The sequence below is a fragment of the Elephantulus edwardii genome, unplaced genomic scaffold (genome assembly GCF_000299155.1).
Source record: "Elephantulus edwardii isolate Elephantulus edwardi_28Jun2011 unplaced genomic scaffold, EleEdw1.0 scaffold00121, whole genome shotgun sequence".
Taxonomy (NCBI): Eukaryota; Metazoa; Chordata; class Mammalia; order Macroscelidea; family Macroscelididae; genus Elephantulus; species Elephantulus edwardii.
The window spans coordinates 5,065,707-5,091,706 of record NW_006399871.1 but is presented as its reverse complement, the minus strand read 5'-3'; the positions used below and the strand labels follow the sequence as shown (position 1 = coordinate 5,091,706).

At 45.7% G+C, this 26,000-nt stretch overlaps 1 protein-coding gene across 1 annotated transcript in view; it reads left to right on the top strand.

The window, feature by feature from the left end:
* LARS2 (leucyl-tRNA synthetase 2, mitochondrial) overlaps positions 1-26,000 on the top strand; it is a 162,800-nt gene that overhangs the window by 74,135 nt on the left and 62,665 nt on the right. Inside the window, exons 7-8 of the mRNA XM_006892970.1 lie at positions 19,572-19,679; positions 21,682-21,841. Coding sequence (XP_006893032.1) covers positions 19,572-19,679; positions 21,682-21,841 — 268 coding nt within the window. The remainder of the gene's footprint in view (positions 1-19,571; positions 19,680-21,681; positions 21,842-26,000) is intronic.

The window sequence follows — 26,000 nt, the reverse complement described above, 5'->3', positions numbered from 1 at the left end:
AATCTCTGTAGATGTTCATTGAAATTAATAATAATAATAAAAAAAACGTAACACACACACACACACAAAAGAGTAAGGATGACCCCTAGTGCTAAGGGGAAAAAACAATGAAAATAACTCACCCTAAAGTGGTAAGGAATTGTACTGCTAAACGGAAGTACAAGGTTCGAATCCACCAGCTGTTCTGTGGAAGGAAGATGGGCGATCTCCCCCTGTGTGGTTTACAGCCTCCGAAAACCTGCTGGAGGGTCAGCTGTGGGTCGGTTCCAACTTGACTGCTAACAACAATAAGAAACAGAGCCCAAAAAACTGAAAAGAAATAGAGCCAAACCTGGCAGGTTCAAAAGGAGCTACCAGCACACAACTTGTGACGTCTACTAAATAATTCACTCCAGACTCCCTGAAGAGTTCCATCTGCAATGTCCAGCACGTAGTTGAAAAAAAACTACTTAACCTGCAAAGAAGGAGAACAAAGGACAGATACTCCAAGGGGGAGCACAATAGAAATAGACAATGGGGTGACCCGGATGTTGGGATTCGTGGTTAAGGCCTTTCAGGTTCCTGTTACTTCAGTATTTGGAACTTAAATGAAAAGATAGTCCCAATGAATGAACAGGTGAAAAATCACAGAAGTGAAAGCGAAACTAATTAAAAAAAAAATCTGTGAAAATGTAGAACAGAAAAATAAGGCACCTAAAATGGAAAGATTGTTGTTTGGAAAACTCTGCAGCGCCTCCCAGGCCATTTACAGCCTCTGAAAATGTGCTCAAGGGTCAGCTGTGAGTTGGTTCTGGCTCGATGGTAGTAACTTGAATTGCTGAAATGAAAAATTCACTGTTTGGGATGCAAACGTGGATGAATAAGGGTTAGGTAAGGCCCTAAAACTGGAAGGAAGTCTCCTTCGTAAAGAGAACAGCATGCTCAGCGTTCCTAAAACAGCAGTGTTTATGAGGAGAAACTGGAAGATGGCAGAGTAGCTAGAACTGAAAGAGCCAAGAAGAGAGACTCAGTGTCGGGCTGAAGGAGCTGAAGAAGTGACTGACCCACTGGGCAAGAGCTTTCAGGCCGGAAGGAATTTGAACATGATCATGGGGACCTAGAAAAACCACAAGGATTCTAAGGAGGAAGGAAAGTGTGGACGCAAAGAGACTAGATAAGAGGCCATTGCAATGGTCTAGGCGTAACAACTAAGACTTAGGTGGGAGTAGTAGAGAGACGTGGTAGACTGGGAAAATATTCTGACGGCAAAATCTCTGCAGATTCACTGGGTGAGAAGATGCTGGAGATGGTAGCGTAAAGGAATGCTCTGGCTTAAACAGTTAAGACAGCAGTAGTCTCAGCTTCCAGGGAACCCTGGGCAAGGCATAATCCTGACTCTTTAGAGTTTACAGTGACCATGGGACATATGAATAGAAATGTACAAATAATATGTTCTTGGATAAATGGGTCCAAAATTTCCAAGAAGGTCACACGAGATGGAATGTAAGAGAAACATCCTTGAATTAGTGAAGATGTCCTGTTGTAGAGATTAGGATCCACAAGGGGGTCAAGTTGGTAATGCTTTCAACTGCAGATAATTGGTAATTCAAATTAAAGTAGCTCATACCAGTACAAAGTTCCTTTTTCCTACGTTGTTCTTGTCCTTGCTGTCGTAGTTATCGTCAAGTCAACTATAACGACCCTGTGAGTAACAGATCTGAGCCTCGCCCTATCCTCACGATCTCTTACACGCTCGACCCCATTAACAGATGCTGTGTTTGAGGGGCTCACTGAGGGTCTTCTCCGTCACTGTCCCTCCACCTTTCCTAGCATGTTGGCCTTTTTCCAAGGACTGACCCCTCCTGATGACATGCTCAAAGTACATGATGTGCTGTTACACGTCCTTGCCGCTAAGGAGCACCGTGGTGGTACTTCCTCCAACACAGACTTCGTTGTTATTGTTGTTGTTTTGGGGTTTGTTTGTTTTTTTAAGTTTATTAATTTTAATGAACATTTACAGAGATTTTGGATTTCCATTCATTCATTCATTGTTGTGTTTTTCTCCCTGCCCACCCCTCCCCACCAGTTCACCCTTCTCTTTGAAAAGTAAAAGAAAAATTCTTTCATTGGTAGACAATGGCTGCCCCCCAAGTCCACTCCACTGTGCAGCCTTCATCCTGGACTCTTGTCATGACCATAATACCCAATCATATATTGCTTTTAAACTGTTCTTTTCCTCATCAGTTTCAATGCAGTCTACGTAAGTTATCCAGTTTTTCTCAGTCTCACCCCAACCCTGATGTCAGTCCCGTTCTACAACAGTGGCGCTATGCAGTATTTGCCCTTTGGCAGTCCACGTGATACTCAGTACTCTTCTCCATCACCTCAATTCAAAGGCATTGACCCCTCTTCTGTCATCCTTATTCCATGAATGGCAGTCGGGCTCTAAGTGGTGATTCTCTTGAACCTTCCTTCCTGCCTTTTACCTCACGGTTGCAAGGTGACTGTGGCTGCTTCAGGCAGCACATCCTCATTCAAGGCCGAAGGAAGCCGAATGGCAGAGCCAGAGGCCGCTTCCTTTTATCAGGAAAGCAAGTGACTTCCTGGAAACCTCCAGCTGATTTCCACTGCTGTCCCCGTAGCCCCAGTTATGTTGTGGGGCCACCCCCATCTTCTGGGAGAGTAGGAAAGCAGGCTTGACATTTTTAGCTTCAATAGTTAAAGTGGACTAGGGGGAAATGGGAAATGGGTGTGGGCATGACCAGTAATGTGTGCCCACCACAGTTCTCTTCAGAGCTGTGTATTGCATCTGGTGTTGCAGCCCCGAGGGCGGCCTCTGTGATGGACAGCTGGTGGGCCAGTTTGGGAGCGTGTCCCTGTGGAGGAGCCCTCTTTTCATTCACTTCACTTCCACATTCTAAGGATAAGTGCCTGATGCGAACATTGCAAGGAACCTCCCAGTATAAAAATGCTTTATTAAGGCGGTTCTGAGACGTGTTTGATTTTTCTTTTCCCCCTTCACCCCCCACCCAGTCTTGCCAGGATTGTTTGCTTTGTGAAATGTTAAAAGTTATTTCAGCCACTCTCTCTGAGAGCAAGAAAACTTGCCGTAGGAGTATCTGAAGAACATGAATTAGTCTTGGCAGGAATGTGTGGGAGGAAGCTTGTGGGCAGTGCTGCTGAGGTGAGAGCATCGGGGGGCGGGAGGGGGGCTGGCTGGAGGGAGACACGGAGGAAACAGAGGGTTCAAGTTTAATGAACGCCTCAGCTCCTGACAGCTAGAAGAGAATTTGGGAGGAGAGACAAATAGGACGGCTTCCCATCTGAACCTTTCTCACACATCTTTGGGTTTGAGTCCTGCCCCTGTCACCTGTTAACCCCCAAGGCTGCGAGGCAGGTCCTCAGCCCCTCAGGCACTATTGCTCTGTAGTGACAATGGACAGGGACTGAGCTTCCTCAGGGTGTCTGTCTCATTTAATGTTTATCTTTTTATTATTATTATTATTATTATTATTTTATTATTTTTGTGTGAGTGTACCGTCAAATCAGATCTGACTGGTACAGGAGGAGATTGTCCCTCCTTCCCCAGCAGAACATCTGGTGGATTCAAACCGTGCGCCTCTGGGATTGTAATTGCAGTTCCTTGCCACTAGGCCACCAGAGCTCCCCTAATGTTTATCTTTTCCAAGTTTTCTAGAAGCACTTGTTAATAGCTGCTATAATTTAACCCTACAGAACTCTAGGGGCTTAGTGGTAAATTACTGCACCACCATGCTGTTCACATCCATCCAGCTGCTCATTGGGAGAAAGATGGGCAGTCAGTCTCCTTCTATGCAATTTACAGTCTCTGCAAACATCCTGAAAGTTCAGCTATGTGTTGGTTCTGACCTGATGGCACATAATAACATAATTTGAACCAAGTGTGCCCACATTCCGCTTCCTATCTGATCTGTGTTCAGGCATTCATTTATACCACCTTATTTATTAATAACTCATAGTGACTCTTGAGAGTTAAATAAGATGGTATGAATAAAGACTCCATGGCAATGGCTTTGGTTATGATGGGTTGGTTTTTTTTTTTATTCTCCCGTTAGTCTTTTGAGGGTTGTTGTTGTTATACGCCGTCCATCACCTGCGACCCAATGTACACCATCTTTGAAGGCTTCCCTATCCTGAGCCAGTCTCACTAATTCCAACATGCCGACCCCCATTGCGCCAGCCACTGTATCAACCCATCTCATCCGGGTCTTCCTCTCCTGCGCTGTCCCTCCACTCTTCCAAGCATGATGTCCTTCTCCAAGGACCAGTATCTCCTGGCCACATGCCCAAAGTATGTAAGACAGAGCTTCAAAATCCTAGCCTCCAAGGAGAAATGGTTTTACCCTCTCCAAGACAGACCTGTTTGTTTTCTTGGTGGTCCATGGTATGAGCATGATTCTTCTCCAGCACCACTGCTCAAAGGCTTTGATTCTTCTTCTGTCATCCTAGTCGTTGTCTAGCTCTCTGATGCATAGCAAGTGATTGTGAAGACCATGGCCTGGATTAGGTGCACCTTAGTCTCTAGACTGAAATCATTGCCTTTCAGTACTCTAGAGAGGCCCCTGAGCAGATTTTCCCAGTACAGTTAGTCTTTCGATTTCCTGACTGCTTGTACCAAGAGGTACTGACTGCTCTTATCCCCATTTTACTGATGATGAAACTGAGGCTTGCAATGGTAATAAATGACAGAACTGGGATTCATGTCTAGGTGCTTGAGCCATTAACCAGCAGTCTAGACCTTTCCTTAGTTGGATTCTAGCTTCATTCATCCCACCACCTGGTATTCATTGAGTGTCTGTCCAGACCATGGGCTGGGTGCCAGGAATAGATGAAAAAAAGCCCAGGCTCTTAAAGAGCTTAGAGGTGATCGCCAGAGATTGTCATGGACATGAGTAGACATAGTGGGGTCACAATCCACTGCAGGAGAGTACTGGGTTCAGGGAGAAGCGAGGAGCAGGAGTCTGTGTGCCTATGGTCTGAAGAAGTGGTGAAAGAATTACAGAATTCCTGTAATGGAGTGCTTGGTGGCTTTCCAGACATGGGGGGGCGGGGGGCTGGGGGTGCAATTGGGGCTTAACAGAGAATTTCTAAGTGGAATTCCTGCTAGAAGAGCAGATGGGGCAATGTACTCGGCATGTCGTTGTTAGAGGCCATCAGGTCTACCGTGACTCATAGCAACCCTGAACTTGGCTCTGTGAGGTGCCATCCTCAACATCTCTGATTTGCTCGTTGTCACTGTGTCCTTCCATCTTGCTGAGGGCCATATGCAGGTGATATGCCCCCCATTTCCCTGCTCCTTTCATGCTTCTTCCCACCCCCACCCCCGTGCCACCCGCAAACTTGTGTGAAAAGCAAGGGTGCCTTTCCCAAAATGCATCGCTCTCATCTCTACCTGCAAAGAGTGGAAAATAATATGGGGCCCGGAGGAGAAACAGGGAGGGAAGGAAAACAGGGTTTGCGACAGGTATGCTTTGGGGCGGTGGAGAGGAGCCTGGGCTCCTGGGCAGTCAAGGTCACCCGCACTCTGCAGTGCCAAGTGTACCAACCTTGGAGCCCAGGGTTGCTTATGAAAGTATCTCCTGCCCCTGGACTCTGTCCCTGACACCTGACTTCCTGCCCTTGCTCTCACATCCTCCCTCAGCTCCAGAATGGAGGCTCCTCACGTACAGGTGGTGCCCGGGAAGGCTTCTTGATAACAGCAACCACTTTGATCGGTCCTGGAAACTTGGCAAAGCAATAGATGAATGCGGTTTGTTGATCTGCCCCCTACTCTGACCCCCAAGAGAGGACCTAGGACAACAGAGCGCCCACTGGGCCACGGTTGGGGGGTGTGCAGAGTGGAGGTTGACAGGGGAAGCCAAGTGATGGAGTAGAAGACAGGTGAGTGAGAAGCATTCTAACGGGCTCTCAGCTCTCTGTGGGGCTGCAGGATGAGAAGCGGGAGCGTGCAGACCAGGAAGGGGATTTAATGATGATCGTGATGGTTTAGCTACCTGAGGGATTTTACTTTAAAGCCCTGTGGCTTTACAGCTATTACCACACTCATCCCTACCATGTCCCTCTGGGGCATTATCCCTTGTCCCTTTTAAAAACTATTTTACTGTCACTGGGTGTGGGAGAGGCAGCGCTGATGAAGGAGTCTCAGGCCAGAGTTCAGGTGCACTCTCCTCTCAGAGCTCCTCCTTCCTGTGCCCCCCCCCCACACACACACACACCCTCAGTCTTTTCCTTTGGAGACAGCAAACTGTGCTCCAGGGCCTCGGGACCTGAGTTTGACTTCCTGTCTCATAAAGCTAATTGATTGTTAGAATCCACTCCTCCTTACGTAATGTATCTCTCTCACCTCTGTCCTTGATTCCCCTGTGGCTTCGGGATCCACTCTCCTAACATGTTCTGAATCGCATGTTGTTCTTCCCCAGCCCCCACCCTGTGCTCTCAGCAATCCTCAGGGTGACCGTGGCCGGCACCAGGGGTCAGTGATGGGAGCTAAAGGGCAGCCCCTCAGAAGTCCTCTGAGTGGTGAAGGGTATGACAGACTGGGGTGAGAAAGGGGCAGAGACAGTAGGAGAGTAGAAGGCTTGAGACTGGCAGTTTCTGGCACTTCTTACCAGCCACGCAGAAGGCTGGCTGGAGTTGATGAGAAGACTTGCTGTAGTCTCAGGTGCCTTGCTGCTCTTGAAGGAGCGAGCTGCGGATGAAGGTGGCACATCCACGAGGAGGCCCCTGGCTGGTCTTGACCAGCCCAAGGGGGAGATCTTGGCCTGAGAAGGTTCCCAGCGTGGGTGCCAGAGAGTCACAAGTTGATGATGTCACACACTCCAGAGGAGACAGGTATTTAAGTTTCCTCTCCTTCAGTGGGGATGGCTGTCCTTCCCGTCACCTCTTCCAGCAGGTCCCCCACCAGTGTCTGGTCACACCCACATGTGGTCTCTGTTAGATTAACTCTCTGTGCCCACCTGGTTCACCTCCCCACTTAGTTCTGCGCACGCTCCACAGCCTCCCATGCTGAGGGGTGGAAGACCACCACGCCTGCGCACATCCACCCCGCGGTGGACAGAGGGGGACAGGAAGGGGCGTCTCAGGATGGGCACACCGGTGCTGGCAGCAAGGCTTCCGTTGCTTCTTTTGACCTTTGTTTCTGAGTTTTGAAAAATGACTGTGAAGGGAAAATGGGAGCCATGCTTTTCATGGTATATTGACAATAAAATAAGTTGTAAGTAACTTCGTATTTGATTGGGGGATAAAATAAAGACAAAACTAGATTTTATGCCTTGCTCTTAAACGCTGAGCCGCTTCTGAGCTCCTGGCTGGGTCTTTCTGGGACATAAGGCCTCCTTCCTTCCCAAGGTACAACATTGGGCTCCTTGCCTGGAAGGACGTGGATTAGACCTCACTGAAGGGTGTCTGGACGTGTGAGGTCGCCAGTGAAGCTCGTTAGCTTGGGAGCCATTTGAATTTTAAAGCTAGAAGGAGCATTTAAAGGAATTTTAAAGCTGGAGAGAACATTTCTCTCAGGAACCCCCACGTTTAACTCAGGGTGCCCTTCATACCGTCATGCCTCCTTTCACTGCAGCTGATAATACAAAATCAATATTTAAAAATCAAATGAAAGGAAGGGAATAAGGTGTTCCTGTATCTTAAGCAGTCTGCTTACTCCCCTCGTTCCCAGGGGACCGAGTGCTGTCCCTGGGTGGACATCTCCTTGAAACTCACTGAGACAATCACCTCTCATTGGAAATTGAAGCGCCCAAGGCCCAGGGATGAGCAGTGACCCACACTTGCCCAGTCCAGCCATCTTTCCACCTGCTCTTGAGGGCCAGCTCCCCAGGAAACCAGGCCCTGCAGAGAAGGGCATGAGAGGGTAGACCTTGTGGGTGCATCACTGGAAGGTAGGGCATGAGGAAGGAAGGAGAAGTCAGAGATCAGGGAGGTGTCAGAGGTGGTGAAAGGGCCGTGATGGGAGTTTGTCTGGTTTGCTCTTACCAGGATTGACTTATCAGCTTCTCCAAGCTATGGTTGTGTTGTGTGTTTTTGTATCTGCTGCTCCCCCATCAGCACCCTGCCCTCACCATGGGGCCTTCTGAACCAGCAGCTTGGCAAACAGGAAAGTAAGCCAGCGAGCGGCAGCTCCTGCTGATTAAGAAGAAAACACTCAGCAGATACAGACCCACCCCCTGCTCCCTAGTTGATTCCAGTGGACAGAACTGCCCCATGGGGTGTCCAGGCTGTGAGGCTTGACAGAAGCAGACCACCTTGTCTTTTTCCCTTAGCTGTGAACCACAGACGTTCAGTTAGCAGCCCAGTTCTTAACCCATTGCACCACTAAGGTTCCCTAATAGATACATACATATTGCTATTGTATTAGGATTTCTTTATGGTTGCTTTGTTCTCTCAGAATAAGTGTTCTCTATCGAGAGGGCCAAAATCTGTTTCACCTAACAGATGCAGCCCTGGACCAGTCTATGGTCACCAGTCTATGCCAGGAAATTTGGAGGACAGTTGGTTCTCACTCTCAAGATAGGTGATCCAACAGAATCTGGAAATTATCAAACAGTATCACAAACATCACATGCAAGCAAAACACTGCTGATGATCGTTCAAAAACAGCTAGATCGTACATTAATAGAGAACTGCCAAAAGTTAAAGCTGCATTTAGAAGAGGTTGTGGCACCAGGGATATCATTGCTGATGTCAGAGGGATCCTGGATGAAAGCAAAGAGTACTATAAGAGTGCCTATTTTTGCTTTTTTTTTTACTATGCAAAAAGCATTTGGCTGTGTAGATAATAACGAATTATGGCTAACATTGAGAAGAATGGGAATCCCAGAGGACTAAATTGTGCTCATACAAAATTTAAACTAAGAAGCTGTTCCATGAACAGAGCAAGGGAACACTGCTGTTGTTGTTGTGTACCCTAGAGTCAGAACCAACCCGCAGCTGACTGTCCAACAGGTTTTCAGAGGCACTTAATCACACGGGAGGAGATTACCCATCCTCCCGCAGAGTGGCTGGTGGCCTCAAACTGCACGCCTTTGAGACTGCAGCACAGCTTCTTGCCAACGAGACCACGAGAGCTCTCAAGGGAACACTACCTGCTTTGAAATTAAGAACAGTGTGCATCAGAGTTGTATCCTCTCTCCATACTCATCCAATCTCTATGCTGAGTAAATAATTTGAGAAGCTGGACTCTGTGAGGAAGAATGTTCCATCAGGATTGAAGGAAGACTCATCAATAACCTATGTGCTGCAGAAGATCAAAGACTACAGCCTTCAATCTGGACTGCATGTCAGCATCAAGAAAAAAAAAAATCTCACCACTAGGCCAAATAGGCAACATCATGATAGATGGAGAAGAGATTGAAACTGTCAACAACTTCATCTTACTTGGATCCCTAATCAGCACCCTCAGTACCAGTCAGGAGATCAGGAGACATTATAGTGAGGAAGTCTGCAGTCAGGGACCTTTCCAAATTTTAGGAAGCACAGTGATACAAGTTTGAAGTCTAAGGTATGCCTGATTCAGGCCAGGACCTTTTCAATCACTTGCTATGCATCTGAGAGCTGAACAGTGAATAAGGATGACAGAAGAACTGATTCCTGCTGAGTTCTGTTGGAAAAGACTCCTGACTATCTCATGGACTGCCAGAAGAACAGATACGTCGTGGAGAAGGTGACACCAAAATGCTGCTTGGAAGCAAAGCTGATAAAGCTTTGTCTCGCATCCTTCGGACATATTGCTGGAAGAGGCTATTCCTTAGAGAGGGACATCATGCTTGGAAAGGAAAGGTAGAGGGTCGGAAAAAGAGAGGAAGACCTTCATCCAGATCGGTTGACACAGTGACTGCAGCAGTGGGCTTAAGAATATCAGAGATTGTGAGGATGGCACAGGATAAGACAGGGTTCAGGTCTGTTGTTCATAGGTTTGCTTTGTGTCATACTCAACTCGATGACACTGTACAACTCAGTGATAATTTGAGAATTCTGTCAGTTTAAAAGGGTTCTCAACAGCATCTGAAACTATCCAAAACATACACATCAGTATACACATACATACCATACTACATCTTATCAACTCTGACTCGTCATTGATTTTCAATTTTCTACTCCACAAAGAAAAAAGAATGCTGTCGATCACTTGTAAGAAAGTGCTGATTATAAGGCACTTCTTAGTTTCAGAATTTATAGGAAATCTGGGCATCTTGAAAATCAGCAGAATATAGGCTCTAAGTAGAGGTTAAAGGATATAGAACAGAGTAGTGAGATGATCTCCCTGGGTGGTTAAATTGATTATGCATAATTATTTTTTTTGTTCATCATATTCTGACCTTTCAAAAATTTCCGTAATGACTATTAGAATTTTTCTATTCCTTATTTAAAACCCAGCATGATGGCATGGTTAGGCCCTCATTTATGTGCACATCTCCTGTAGAGCCGAGTGCTTTGGGAAGGAAGGATCTTACGGTCTTGCAAGTTTTTAATTTATACACAGGCTTCTAGCTTAAAGGTAACCAAGGAGAACATCCTCAGGGACTGTGGGTACCATGTTTTTCTTGATTAGACCAGTAAAGGCTTTTAGGGTTTGCCCCAAGACTCCCATTTCTTAGACTTTCCTGGAACAAAGCTGCCTTTTCAGGCAAGGACAGTCTAGCTGTGCAGATCGGCGTGAGTCATATTTTCCTGTTGTAACTATTTAATTATCCTCCATCTCCCATGGGGTGCAGTGATGGCCTCTCTCATCCTGCTGACCCAGGGACAGGGCAGCAACTTAAGTGGCCTCTAGGGAACAAATGCAGCCCACTGGAAAGGAGGTGAGACCTTGGGAAGATTTGACCCTCAGGATTCTGTGTTCTTAGGGTGGTTGATGACTGTTCAGAACCTGTAGTTACCTAGTCTGGAAAGTTAGTGTAATTAGAACATTTCTGCTGCAAAAAAAAAAAAAAAAAGATGGAGTTGACTGAGTCAGGAAAACAGAGAAGAGTAAGTGTGAGTGCTGGAGTTCTTGGTCATAATCGGCGGCACCCGAGCTTCACGCTTTCCCTTAACATGTCCTCTTCGATAGAACATACACACGTGTGTGAACACACACACACACCACTGGACTATGGATGACAGCAAAAGAATAATGCGTTTGAGCTGTGGTGCTGGAGAAGAGTATTGAGCTTACCATGGATTGCCAAGAAAACAAACAAGACTATCTTGGAGAGGGTGAAACCAAGCTTCTCCTCGGAGGCTAGGATTTTAAAGCCCCGTTTCACATACTTTGGGCATGTTGCCAGGAGGGACGAGTCCTAGCAGAAAGACATCCTGCTTGAAAGGTGGAGGGTTAACGCAGGAGAGAAAGACCCTGAATGAGAGGGATTGACACAGTGACTGTGGCAATGGGGGCAGGTGTGTCAGAGACAGTGAGGTTGGCCCAGGATGGAGCAGGATTTAGAGCTATTGTTCATAGGGTCTCTATGAGTTGTACTCAGCTCAGTGGCACATAACAATACCAACACACACACACACACACACACACACACACACACACACACACACACACACTTTACCAATTTGAGTCCATTAGAGAACTCAGCAGCTCTCAGACAAGCCTTTTGGACTGACCATATAGAAAGGGAGCCCTGGTGGCGTTCTCACAGAGTTTTACTGCTAACCTAAAGACTGGTGGTTCCAGTCAGTCTCGGCTCCACAGCAGATAGGTAGTCCCCTCCCCTGCCAGTTACGGCCTTGGAAACCTACTGGGGTCAGTGTTTGGGTCCATGTTTTAAAGCAACTGAAGTCCCTAGTTTAGATTAAAAAACAAATCCATCTAATCCTTCTCTCTGAACATTCTTTGACAACGTCTTTCCTCCTCTTTCTCATTCTTTGTTCAGTATTTCTTTCCTCTTCAGAATCTGTTAAACCTTGATCTATCCATTCTCATTCTTGATCTATGAAACTCTTCCACATCAGTGGTTCTGTTTGTTTGTTTGTTTGTTTTGAGGGTTTTTTTCCTAGTTTCTGTTTTTATATTCTCACTGCGGTTTGTGCTTATACGAAACCTATACTTGGACCAGGAGGCAGTCAGCAAACAGAGTAAGGAGACACTGCATTGTTCCAAATTGAGGAGGGTATATGCCAGGAATGTGTCCTATCTCCATACCATTTCCATCTAAATGAAGAACAGATCTTCCGGAAGGCTGGGCTCGATGAGAAATGTGGCATCAGGATTGGAGGAAGACACAGCGACAACCTGTGTTATACAGATGACACAACCTTCCTTGCCGAAACTGAGGGCTTGAAGCACTTTCTGCAGAAGGTCAAGGACTGCAGCCTTCGATATGGATTGAAGCTCAACATCAAGAAAACAAAGATTCTTACCACTGGGCCAATTGGCAGCATCATGATAAATTGTGAAGAGATTGAGTTTGCTTGGCTCTACAGTCAACACTCTTGGTACCAGCAGCTAGGAAATCAAAAGATGAATTGCAGTGGTAAAGTCTGCTGTCAGGAACGTCTCCACAGTACTGAATAAGAACAGTGTTGGTCTGGAGACTAAGGTGCGCCTGATCCAGGCCATGGTCTTTGCAGTTACTTTCTGTGCATCAGAGAGCTGGACAAAGACTAGGGATGATGGAAGAAGAATTGATGTCTTTGAGCTGTGGTGCTGGAGAATAGTGTTGAATACACCATGGACTGCTAGGAGAACAGGTTCGTCTTAGAAAAGGGGAAATCAGGTTGTTCCTTGGAGGCAAGGATTCTGAATCTCCGTCTGACATACTTTGGACATGTTGGAAGGAGGGACTGGTCCTTGGAAAGGGACATCATGCTTGGGAGGATGGAGGGACAGCACAAGAGAGGAAGACCCTCAATGAGATGGATTGACTCATGACTGGGATAATGGGGGTAGGTGTGTCAGAGACAATAAGGTTGGCTCGGGATAGGGCAAGGTTCAGAGTTGTTGTACACAGGGTCGCTATGAATCACAAGCAACTCGACAACACATAACAACAACAACAAAATTGCTGTTGAATCGGAACAACTCATTGCCAACCCTCCAGCAGGTTTTCAGGGGCTATAAATTGCATGAGATGAGATGGCCCATCTTCCTCCTGCAGAGCAGCTGGTGGATTCAAAAAGCTTGCCTTTGGATTGTCAGAGCTACTCCTTACCCACTGAACTACCAGAGCTCCCTCTGAGAGCAAGTTCTGCATTCAGTGTTCATGCCATGTGGACAGTTTTTCTTCTCTCCTCCATCGTATTATCCTGATCCGATTCTTGGAGCAGGTTCACATAACTCAGCAATTTTTCCCATGTCCCCCACATGCAGTTCCATATAACTTATTCAAAGGAAGATGATTCTAGATACGCTGACGATATGTATTTATCAATATGTTCGCAGTAGTGTGCCCTACATCTGTGTGATGGTTAATATTGTGTGCCAAGGTAGCCATGATTATTAGTATAACTCTCCTGTGTCCTGGAGAAGAAGACTAAATATCCCTTGCACTGCCAGAAGAACAGATATGTCTTGGAAAAAGTACAGCCAGAGGGCTCCTTGGGGGGCAGTGATAGCAAAGGTTTGTCTTTCATACTTTGGACATCATACTTGGATAGATGGAGAGTCAGCAAAGGACAAGACCCCCAATGAAATGGGTCGACACAGTGACTTCCGCAGTGGACCCTGGTGTGTCAGAGACGACGAGGATGGCACAGGATAGCGCAGAGCTCAGGTCGGATCTTCATAGTGTTGCTGTGAGTCTTAATCAAAGGCACCTAACAACAGCAATAACATGACATTAAGAATCTCTTTAAAATGCAGATGTCCGAGGATATCCGTTTCAAGACTAAGGTGCATGCGATTTAACTGCCTCTGAAAACCCACTGGAGCCTCAGCTATAGTCAGTTGCAACTCAGTGGCATATAACAACGCACACACACACACTTCATTGGTTGAGATTCTCTTAAGTAACCATCCTAGAACAGTCACTAAGCAGGGACCACGCATATAAAACTCACCACACTGTTCTTGTTCTGGTTGGAAACGTGGCCGGGACCCATCAAGAGAGGGAAAGGCGGTTGGTGGACAGCCCCAGTGCTCTGTATACCGTTCATCAAAACACAGTCATGAGGACTGTGTTCACTGTAAATTGGGATCTGAAAAGGACTGGCTGATTATCAAGATGTTGATTCATTTGGGTTATCTTTGTCCTTTCCTTTTGCATTTTAAAAATATCCATCGCTTTAGGTAAGTTTTAAAGCTGACTCTTGTAGAATTAGCATATCAAAACATTCATATTTCATTCTATTTGAATCTTTTGTCCTCTTAAGGATCTGAATATTTTAAGCACAGCACCTCTACAAGAAGTCTTGCAATCTTGACAATTCAATCTGAAAGCAAAGGCATAATGAGAAGGCCGATACACTAGCCTGGGTAATGCTGGGCGGGGTGAGGGTGGGTAGTGCTGTTGGAATTGGATTTGGTCAATGTGGAATTTTCTGTAACATGGAAGGACAGGGTAAGAGGTACGGATCATCTTCAAATCATGTAATGGGGGTTTTGATTTGGAAAAACCTCAGATCCAGTGAGAGGACACATGTATTTCTTTGGGCACTACATGGAATCCACTGGTCTTTGAAAAGGAAAAACTGATCCTTTTCCAGTTCATAAGCACGATGATGATTGGGGCTTCATACTTCCGTATGACATGTGCCACCCTTTAAGCCTTGTTATGACATAGGCACACTACCCGTCTGACGTGAAGAAAAAAAAAGGAAAGGAAAAGCTGTGTGAGTGATTTTCACCATTCATAGTGCACGAGTTTAAGGTTTATTGGCATTTAAAACTAAAGGAAAACCCCCAAACCTACTGCCATCATACTTTGGGCACGTTGCTAGGGAACCCTGGTTGGGAAGGTCGAGGATCATTGAAAGAGAGGAACACCTTCAGCTGGATGAATTGTCACAGCCACTGCAGCTCTGGGCTCACGTGTGTTAGAGATGGTGAGGATGGCACAGGAGGGGACAGGGTTCATGCCTGTCGTTCACAGGGTCACTGTGGGTCATACTTGACTCAACGGCACCTTAAAACACAACAGCTGCCATCAGATCTCACAATGACCACATAGAATTGCATAGGACTGCTCCTCCCTAGGACTTCCGAGGTTATAAATCTTTGTGCAAGCAGATTGCTTCCTCTTTTCCCTTGGAGTGACTGTGCATTCGTACCACCGACCTTTCTGTTAGCAGCTCAGTGTTTAACTTCCTGTGCTGGCCCTTAAATCACTCAAAAATACTAAGAAGCATAATTTTGTCAGAAAGTAAATTATTAGTTTACTAATATATTATTAACGTGCCCTGGTCATTTTTGAATGTAATTTATAGATTTCATACAGTCAAGGTTTCATAATTTCTATATTGATATATGAAGGTTGAAAACTTTTCTAGCCCGTGGATATCAATTAGGAGCTCTGGTGGCTTAGACAGTAAAGAGCTGAGTGGCTAACTCAGACACCGTGCCAGTAGTTCCAATCAATCATTGGCTGAGGGAGGAAAATGCCAAAACTTGGCTGTAACGCACGTAAAGTTACTCTGGTTAACATAAGCCCAAAAGGAATTTCTCAGAGGAGGACGGTCTTACTCACAGGCCCAGCCAGCTGTCATACCAAGAACCAGATCCATAGTTAAGATCTTATCGCAGAATGGTCTACTTAAGTCATTGATACTGTTGGTACCCACAATCCCAGCCTCTCAATTCCCTTGCAGCTACACCAGTCACCTTTGCCTCTGGGTCACCCTACAGTGTTAAAAGACTGTACTGAAACTATGATTGTTGGAATTTTAACTTGTAGAACATGGCAGGTCTCCCTCTTTCAAACATTGTCATCTTGGATTCTCCCTGAGAAAGATGGGAACTTCAAGTTCTGCTGGCTAGCCAAGACTCGATTCTGTTGACTCTGTCCTTGGACTCAAAAGTTATTGTCAGAGAACAAATATTGCATAGTGTCAGTGTTGTAAAACGGGACTCACGTTGGAATTGAGGGGAGACTGAGAAAGAGGGAATAAATAATATATACTGCATTGAAACAGATGAGAGAGAAAACTGTTTAAAAGGGATATATGATTAGATATTATTGTCATGACAGGAGTCCAGAATGAAACCTGCATAGTGGAGTGGACTTGGGGGGACGGACTGTATAACAATGAAAGAAATTTTCTTTTACTTTTCAAAGAGAAGAGCGAATTGTGGGAGAGGGGTGGGCAGGGAGAAAAGTGCAATAATGAATGAATGGAAATCTAAAGTCTCTGTAAACTTTCATTAAAATTAATTTTTTTAAAAAAAATTATTGTCAATAAGATGTCTTGTCCTTGAATGGGGATTGAGTAATAACCACATAACTCGAGGTTTGGGCCCCCTCTGATCAGCTAAAGGATGTTAACAGAGAACCAGATTTTCCTGGGCGTTGGTGTCTTCAGACAGAGGACAGATTTTGATGAGAAATTCAGTCTTGTTCCTTCTGTGAATTAAGTAAAAGAACAGAAGCAACTCTCTAATAAGTTTCGCTTCTAAGTTAGAGAATGGTTTCAGTATTAGTCAAGCTATCAGAATTGCTGATAGAGGCGAGCTGAATATTAGTATTAAATACAATTGAAAAAACAGTTGTTGTCTAGGTATGAATCTGGGTTTTGAGGTCACTCACCCTCACTTCAAATGCCGCTTCTGCAGCTCCACAGCATGCGTGTTGGGGTCATTTTAGGACACTTTTTTTTTAAAGCACATTTCCTTATCCAGGAGGTAGAGATAATACTTTTGGAATCGTGCTGTTGTGTGAGAGCTCTGGTGGTGTATGACAGTCCATAGACAGTTGTGCTGCTAACCCGAAGGCCATGCTCTCCAGCAGTTCGAATCCACCAGTTTCTCTGTGTGGAAAAAGATGGACAATCTCCTTCTGTGCACCAAACAGCCTCAGAAACACAGTGGAGGGTCAGCTGAGAGTTGGTTCCAACCCAGGGCAATGAGAGTGAGTTTGTAAATGCCTTATTTAAATTGCAGGTTACCCTTTCATCCCACTCTCTTTGTTACAGTGTATCTGTCAAAGGGTTACTCTGGCCTCCAGGGTTTCCTGGGGTTTGCTGATTGAATACCAAGTGGTGGGACAGTTGGACATCCAAGTGTTTGGACATTCCTGTGTGTTCTCAGTCCCTGGCGCCTTTTATGACACCAAACACAGTGTCTTTTTCTGCAGGCGTTCAGTGGTCACTTTATGAGTAGAGTAGAGTAGGTGGGCACTTTGGTACAAGATCTATTTCTAATTTAAATGCTACCTGTCATTTTCCAACGTTCTAAAGCAGCTGGCTTCTTTGAAAGAATCAACTTCTAGGAAAACCTCATTCAAGATCAACTATGTGTTGCAATTTCTACCAGCTGATTCAATTTTCATTTCATCTTCATCTTTAGACAATGTTACAAGGACTGCATCCCAGAACTCGCATTAACCCCTGGGTCGCAGTGTAATGAGTTGTTCGGCTTTTCAAGTCTGTGCTGCCAGCAACAGAGACTCCTTCCATGCTCGCTAATCCTGTCTTCACACAGTTCTTCAATCATTATGTGCATATATAACTCTGCGAGTTCATGTTCTATTTATGTCACCAAGAAGGGAAAGGAGAGCTGCTGTTTGTCTGAAAGAGTTAGAGAACAGGCTCTTTCAATCAAATAAATGTTCTCGTTAGCAGGGTGTTCTGTGTACTCTTTTCTATATGCAGTAAATCCTGAAGAATTAGTATCCAACCAAGTCACTTAAATTGCATATGGAATATAAGTTTCTGTTGATGAATTAAGATTTCATACTGCCTTAAAACAATCTAGACAATCCCGGTGGAGGAATGGGTGATGCATTAGACTGCTAACGAAAACGTTAGTGGTTCAAACCGGCCAGCTGCTCCACAGGAGAGATGAAGCGATATGCGTCCATGTGGATTTATTATCGTCCCAGAAACCCTGTAGCGGAGTTTTATTCTCCTTATAAGGATGCTGTGAGTTAAAACTGACAGCAGGGGTATACCTTTTTCCTTGGTTTTAAGGCTATCCGGAGAGGGAGCTCTGGTGGCCTAGTGGTAAGGAGCTGTGCTACCAGCCAAGGACAATGCTTCAAATCCTCCAGCTGCTTCATGAGAGAGAGAGAGCGAGAGAGAGAGAGAGAGAGAGATGAGCAGTCTCCTCCTTTGTGATTTACAGCCTCTGAAATCCCATCTGGTGGCGGGGTCAGCTATGAATCAGCTCAGACTCAACTGCACATAACAACATCTGTGCACCATGGACCTTTGCATTGGCAGTGGGTGTACTTGACATGAAAGGTGCTTCAGTGGCATCGTGGGCTAAGGGGTAAGCTGTTGTGGAATGGTTGTTGGTTCAAGTTCACCAGCCACGAGAAAGATGAGGCAGGCTGCTTCCATAAAAATGTACAGCTTTGGAAACTCTAGGGCAATCCTCTGTCTTGTAGGACCAGTAAGAGTCATAATTGATTCAGTAGCAATGAGGTTTTGTGAGTTTCCTGTTATTTTAATACATGATATGGTGGAGTTAGAGAACCTCCATGAATGGCTTCTCCTGGAATACCAAAATTTATGAGCTTGAGCGTCTTTTATTCAGTTCCAAGAATGTGCTAAACCTATTCACCTAAGAGATTGGTTTTGGTTTTTTTTTCCTTGCTAATGTTCTTCCTTCCTTGAAACGTGAGGCTCATTAGGAAAGAGAAATAGGTCAAGCCTGTCTCACTGGATTGTATCATGATGAGTACATGTTTCTAAGCGTTGTCAGACTCTGACGTGGCGAGAAGATGAAAAGGTGAAACCCTGGACCTCTGTAGTGTCTCTTCTCTTCCCCCCTTGTTGCTTCCACTGCTGCCTGCTTTCTCCTCGGCCTCTGAGCCGTGGCAGGACAGTGGGAGGGAATGCTGCCTGCTCCTCCCAGCCCGTGATTGCCTGGGACACAGACCCTTCAGATCCACAAGGTTTTCAGATGTAGATCTTGAGTTCTCTCTAGTTTGCCTTGGTCTAAAGCTCCACTTTGGTAGTTGGGTGGTGGCTGCGGCTGCACTCGAGGTGCGTTGAGCAGGAACCCACAGCGACCTCCAGCATGGCAGGCGAGAATTCTACGACTGAACCACACTGTTCCCTTTCCTACCTTATTGTTGTTGTGTACCATAGAGTCGGAACTGACTCATAGCTGACCCTCTGGCAGGTTTTCAGAGGCCGTTGATCACACAGAAGGAGACTGCCCATCCTTCTCCCATGGAGCAGCTGGTGGCCTCGAACCACCTGCCTTCAGGACTGTAGGGCAGCTTTGGAATCGACTCATAGCTGACCCTGCAGTAGGTTTTCAGAGTCAGTTTAATCACATGGAAGGAGATTAGCCATCTTTCTCATGCAAAACATCTGGTGGTTTCGAACCATATGCCTTTGGGATGACTGTGCAGCTCCTTACCACTAGGCCACCAGAGCTCCCTGTTTCCAAGCCCCAAATCATTTGCTTGACTGTCTTGTGTTTCCAATTCTCTGTTCTTTGATCCCCACAGGCCTTGCAGGACTCCTTGGCAGACCTTCCAGACTGGTATGGAGTCAAAGGCATGCAGGCCCACTGGATTGGGGACTGTGCAGGCTGCCATCTGGACTTCGCATTAAAGGTGACCACCCAATAATGTCCCCATCGATTAAGTCTCCAAACTCTCCTGTGACGTTTTTGGATCTCATTGAACAGAGCAGCCGTGTGGGACTCTGTTACCTCACTATCCCATAGAAAGATGCTGGAGCCACTTAGGTCATTTAAAATTTTCTGGTAGCCACATTTTTTAAAATTTAAAGAATATGTGACCTGCATTTTCATAACCTTTTGGTTAACTCAGTCTATCTGAAATACTATCATTTAAAGATGGGGTTGATATGGGAAATCCTTGAGAAAGCTTAGAGAGTACGAGCACATTGGGAGTACGAGCACATTTGAAGTGTTCCGTAGCCACGCCATGTTACTGGCTCCCATACTAGACAGTGCAGTCGTGTAGAAGCTGAGGTGTGTGTCTAGATGCCTTCTAGGGGCCCGTGAACTCACTGAGATTGTGTGGGCAGTTTCCTGCAGAGTGTTCCCCAAGTGCTCGTGATATTTTCAAAGGAGCCCGTGTCACAAAACAGGTGACAAGCTAAGCAAGTGGAGGCCAATTATGGCACAACCTCAAAACGAGACTTTCCGTTATTAACGATTGCGTGGTTGGCCAGGCTTCAGAGGAGGTGACTTGCTGTAAAACACTGCTGAAAGGCCACTAGGCATGGCCCGTCTCCTCTGGAATGTGCCCTAGAAACGCTTCTCTTTGTCTCTGCTAACTAGAAACTTGTTCTACTACTGTCTCTTCACTCGTGTTTTAGGTAATCCAAACCCATCCCCAACTTTAGTCCTGGTCAAAACCATTACAGCAAAGCAGCATCCAGGAGAGAAAACTGACCCGAGCTTCTAGATTCTTCTCTCCCACAACCCAAGTGTTCGTTAGCGTGCCTGGTAGACACTGGACACCTGGTGCTTGTCCCTGAGACTCACGGCATCCCCTCGCACAAGTAAATCCTCTCACTCCAGCTGCAAACAAAACAAACCCACGGCCAGGAAACGTGTGCTTTCAGATGCAAAGCTGGCCTGCGCTTTTCCTCTGAACATTTTCCTAAGAGGGTCACGAGAGTTCTGAAAGGCTGTGCAGCCCTGATTTTGTTGAAACTCAGGCAAGGCCTTCCCTTTTGATTGCCTCATGTGCCCCTAATTTGCTCCTTAACTAGATGAGTCTCTGAGCCACTTGACTGTTGAACTTGGAATGTCTTCTAAACTCTCTCTTCCATTTTATTATTAATTACCACCCCACCCCCCGAACCAGCCTGATAATGAGGCAGCCTGCTGTCTCTGGAGAGGAAGCAGTCTGAGTCGTGCAGGGCAAACCTGTGGCTTTGTGTGGTGGCCCCAAGACTGACCCCTAGGTGGCTTCTCATCAGCTCTTGGGCCATGGCTGTGAATGATCTTTCAACTCTAGGCCCGGAGTGCCTTCACGCCATTGGGATTCTTTGTTATGTGGTTGAGCAGATGCATGAAGGAAGGAGAGCTCTTCTCTGACCTGTGCAAAGGACACAATTGGCACTCAGTGGATGCCTCGTGCCCAGCTCCTCATAGAAGGCATTTTAACCTGCCCTAGACATGCCCGGTGGTGAGCTCAACTCAAGCTGCTCTCTCTCCTTTCTCTTTAAAACGAAGAGAACATCAGCCACTCTGGTTAGGAAAGTAGATGCCTCTGTGTTTTAATATAGTTCTCAATCCTTGAGGGAAGTACACGCTCCTTTCTCAGAACAGACATAGAATATTAAGGATTATTTTGATTTATGAACTAAGGAACCAGGAAAACTGGACAGACATCTTTCCAGACAAAGCACACCTGATGGTGGGCACTGGGGCCCCGGGAGAGATTCTGAGAGAAACAGCAATTCTTTTTTTCTCTCCTGTCCTTGTCTGGCCCTGCCAAGCACGAGCTTGGTCCCCAACACCCCACGGTCTGGTGGCAGAATTTATCCCCACTGTTGAGAATGGGATTCAGGGGGTGGGGGGAGCAGGACATCCCAGAGGAAGCACTGAGCAGTGAGGTGACTCTGCCTTCTTCCTAGGTCGACGGGCAGGCCACAGCTGAGAAGCTGACCGCCTACACAGCCACCCCAGAGGCCATTTACGGCACTTCCCATGTGGCCATCTCTCCCAGCCACAGACTCCTCCACGGGCTCAGCTCTCTGAAGGAAGTCTTCCGGAACGCCCTTGTCCCTGGCACAGGTGAGGCGACACATTAAGATGAAGACAGGAAGATTACCACCTTATGTTCATAGAATTCAGGGTCTTTCCCCATATGTCACCCTACGTGATTTGTTTAGCCTCTCAGCCTTATTTTCGGTTTTTAAAACTTAAAACATGATGATTTTTAAAAAGAGTTCCGAAAATATTCAATCACTTGCCCCAGGTTTTACTGTGAGTTTATCTGCAGTTTGGCCTTCTGACTGAAAGCTCATCTCTTTGACTTTAAATGAGAGCAATTTAATCGCTTTTCTTACAGGAATAGAACCTTCTACCTCATAATTCTATCCTCAGATAAAACTACACTGACATATGTACTAGCAGGAAGCAAGAAGGTATTAGATGAAGCTCTTTTTGTACCGTGATTTGGTTATGTTATACTCTGCTTTAACTCTGGGCAGGGGTGCACAAAATCCTGCTTTGTATACAGGTCTTTAAAAGATCGACTTTGGGAACTGATGGAGCCAGCCTGGAATCGAGGTTCCACCTCACAGCCACCTCATGTGCTCAGAGAGCCCTGTTCCAGGGAGAAGTGTCTGTGGGTATATTTGAGTCCCTGTCATTTTTCTTGGCCAAGGCAAGGCCAGGCAGCTTCCCAGATGGACACATCAAAACTATACCCGAGGCATAAGGACCAGCTATCAAAAAAGACCTCAGGGAACTTCTGATAAAATGGAAGACTCGGCAAATCGCAGTCAACTAAGACACCAGAAAACAAGCTTGACGAAATGACAGAATGATAGCTTGTTGTTGTTGCTGTTGTTGTTGTTGTTGTTGTTGTTGAATACCATTGAGTCAGAACCAACCCATAGCAGATCCTCCAGTGGGCTTAAAGATGCAGTTAATCACACGGAAGGAAACGTCCCTTCCTTATTCTGCAGAGTAGCTGTTGACCTCAAACCCAGTGCCTTCGTGATTGTAGTGCAGCTTCTTGCCACTAGGCCACCAGCGATAACAAATATGGATGATAATTCAAAACAAACCCAGAGACTCTTCTGGAAGAAGGGGATATAGGCCCTGGGCAGGCAAAAAGATGTCACAGTCAACTAGAAATTGGTTTGCAGACAAATTTAATTCTTTCTCACCCCGATTCTCTTTTCATGGGCTATAATCTGAATTACTGAGGTTTGGTGTAATAAGTAGGAGCTCTGGTGGCCCAGTGGTAAGAAGCTGCACTGCAGTTCGAAAAGCACATGGCTTGAAATGAAGATTTATTTACTACTAAAAATTATTTGGTTGGTGATGCGAAGTTTTTCTTTTTTTAAAAGAGAAATAAAATTATTGTCACCTGTTTACCACATTTTTTGTTAAAGTTGTCATTCTTGAACCAACCAGACTGAGACATTTCTTGATACCAACGTAGAGAGAGACCCAGTGATCTTGTGTTACTTTTGCTGGTAACTTCTATTGTTTACTTCTAGCATTAAAACCAGCATTCTAATCTAAAGCCTGCTTGCCCCTAAGGCCTGCTGAGAGGGGGGTCCTGTCTTTTGGGGGGCTGTCATAGCACCAGGTGCATTCTTTATTTTCTCTCTCAGTAGTTACCACTTAGTTTCATCTCTTGTTTAGTTATGTCTTGAAATAGAGAAAAAGACCCTTTTAAGTTAAAATTTCAGTGTGCTTACAAAGTCCAATATAGCTGTCTCACTCAGTTTTATTTTCTACTTACTCAAAAGAAAAACTGGATTCTTTTCCACTGTTTCATTTAGAAGGGAAAATCATAGCTTCTCCTCTCATGAGCAATTTGAGACTCCTTCGGGGACCATGATGGTTGGATATTATCTAAAATCGATGGACTGAAACATGTAAACATCTAGTCCCGAGGCTTCTCCCCTTATAATTACTTGGGTGGCATAAATGAAAATGAGGTAATATTGTTGCTGCTTCTGGTGGTGTGTGCTGTAGTGGGCACTGACGCAGAGCTGACCCTCCAGCAGGTTTTCAGAGGCAGTAAGTTGCTTGGGTGCTGATCTACATGACCTGACGTGGTCATTTCATTTTGACACTGAATGGCATTGTTCCCCTTCTTTTTAATCATCTCAGAAGTAATTCCAAACAGCACATACCTGTTTCCTCTCCATTTCCCAATTTTAATTTTCAGAGTATAACACTTCTTTTGGTCCATGTCAGTTTATTTAGAATTTCTGGATTAATTTGCACATCAAGGCCCTAGATTTTGACATGTGCCATTTATCTTAGCATAACACCAGTGTGGTATGTTGAATACAATGCAACTCCCCTGAAAGGGGAATTAGAATTCCACTGGGAATATGGATGTGTTCCTCCTCTGGCCTGGGGGGTTGCATTTTAAGGCTGTAGTATCACAGCTGTTATTTACCATTGCTGACTGGCTCATCGTAGGCAAGTGGTTGTGTTTTCTCCTTGAAATGTCAAGTGTTGAGGATGATGTATTCAAGCAGTGACCTCTGAAAATCATGACAGGACATGGTGGTGTGGCTGAATCGCTTACGTGCAAGAGTTTACATGTGCAGACACAATTTCCTACAGTTGCTAAGTTGATTTCTTTATATTGGCTTCTGCTTCAGCATTCAGTGACCAAGGTTCTGGTTCCAGGTCCATAGCTTAATTTGATTGACGTTAGCTTCCTCAGCAAAGTAAATGACAAAGACTTTGGGCAAAGTGGTGAGGCAGAGTCTTGTGGTTAGAGAACGCCTGGGGAGTGTGAGAAAGAGTTGGACCCATGGACAAGGTGGTGCTTGAGAAGAAGCAGGCGATGACTACACGGCAGGGATTGTCTGTAGAGAGGAAGGGGCAGCTCTGAGAAGTGTTGAGAAGGCAGTCAGGGCCCCAGGGATCCTGGGACGATTCTCTCATTCCCAGATCACTGATGTAGTTGACTAAATGGGCTCTTTTTCACTGGCATGTTGTAACTGGCCACAGGGTCTTTTAAGACAACCAAAGCAAGGTGCTTCCCTAGAGTTGTGGACATTTCACTTACTGTCATAATCACCGGCGGTCCTCCTTCTCCCGGCTGCCCGCTCTGACTTACGTTGTGTTATGTAAGCTCTGGCTTGATAGCAAGAAGCCATAAAAAGCATCAGTCGGGAAATATCACAGGGGCTCTCGAATTGTTCTGCCTTTTCCTGGAGTCTTTTCTTGCTTTCCTGATATTAAAATATTCAAGCCCTGGGGCTTTTGAACCACATGTGTCAGCTCTGAGTCACCAGTGGTCCACACAGTACATTTTCCCCTTCTTTTCCAGAAGGGTAGATGAGCTCTCTCGAAAGGCCAGCTTAGAACCCTGTTGTTATTAACGCATCAAGCAGCAGACGCCTCATCTCCCTGAAAGCCCAGAACATTAAATAATTAATTACTGTCTGTTGTTTAGCCCCTGTCTCCATGGCATCTACATGGAGATGGGCTAAAAAGATGAGGAGCAGAACCTATCATCCTGGGACAATGGTTTGGTTTGTAACTGAAGTGTTCCCAGTATCGCCCTTGCAGCACGTGCTAATGTGGCTCTGATTGTTAGGTGCCATTGACTCACATCAACTCATAGCAACCTTATGCACAACAGAACAAAACACCGCCACCCGCATGGTCGGTGCTGTGTTTAAATGTCCTGTTTCAGCCACTGTCTCAGGCCATCTCTTTGAGGGGCTTCCTGTTTTGTGCCAACCTTCTGCTTTGCCAAGCATGGTGTCCTTCTCCCGTGGCCAGTTCCCACTGAGAGCATGTCCGATGGACATGAGACAAAGTCTCACCATCTGTGACTCCAAGGCTGCCATTCTTCCACGATAGATTTGTTTAGTCTTCTAGCAGCCTATGTATATTTTTTATTCTTGGCCCACTCCCTCTTAATACATGTTGTGCGTTGTGTTTTTTAACCAAAGATTATCATTGAGGCAGTTCTGACTCTTACTGACTCAGTCTGAGTCCGAGTAAAACCATGTCCCATAGGGTTGTGAGTGGCTGGTTTTATGGCAGTAGATGCCAAGACTTTCTTGCAAGGCCCCTCTGGACAGATACCAACTTCCAGCCTTTCAGTCAGCAGTGGAGCATTTTAACTTGTGCCTCATCCGGGAACTCAATGGATGCTGTAGTGGGGAAACCTTTTTGTGCTTAAATAATCAAAAATGAGCCCAAATAAGTAGGTATCTGTGCTTCAGGACTTCTCAGG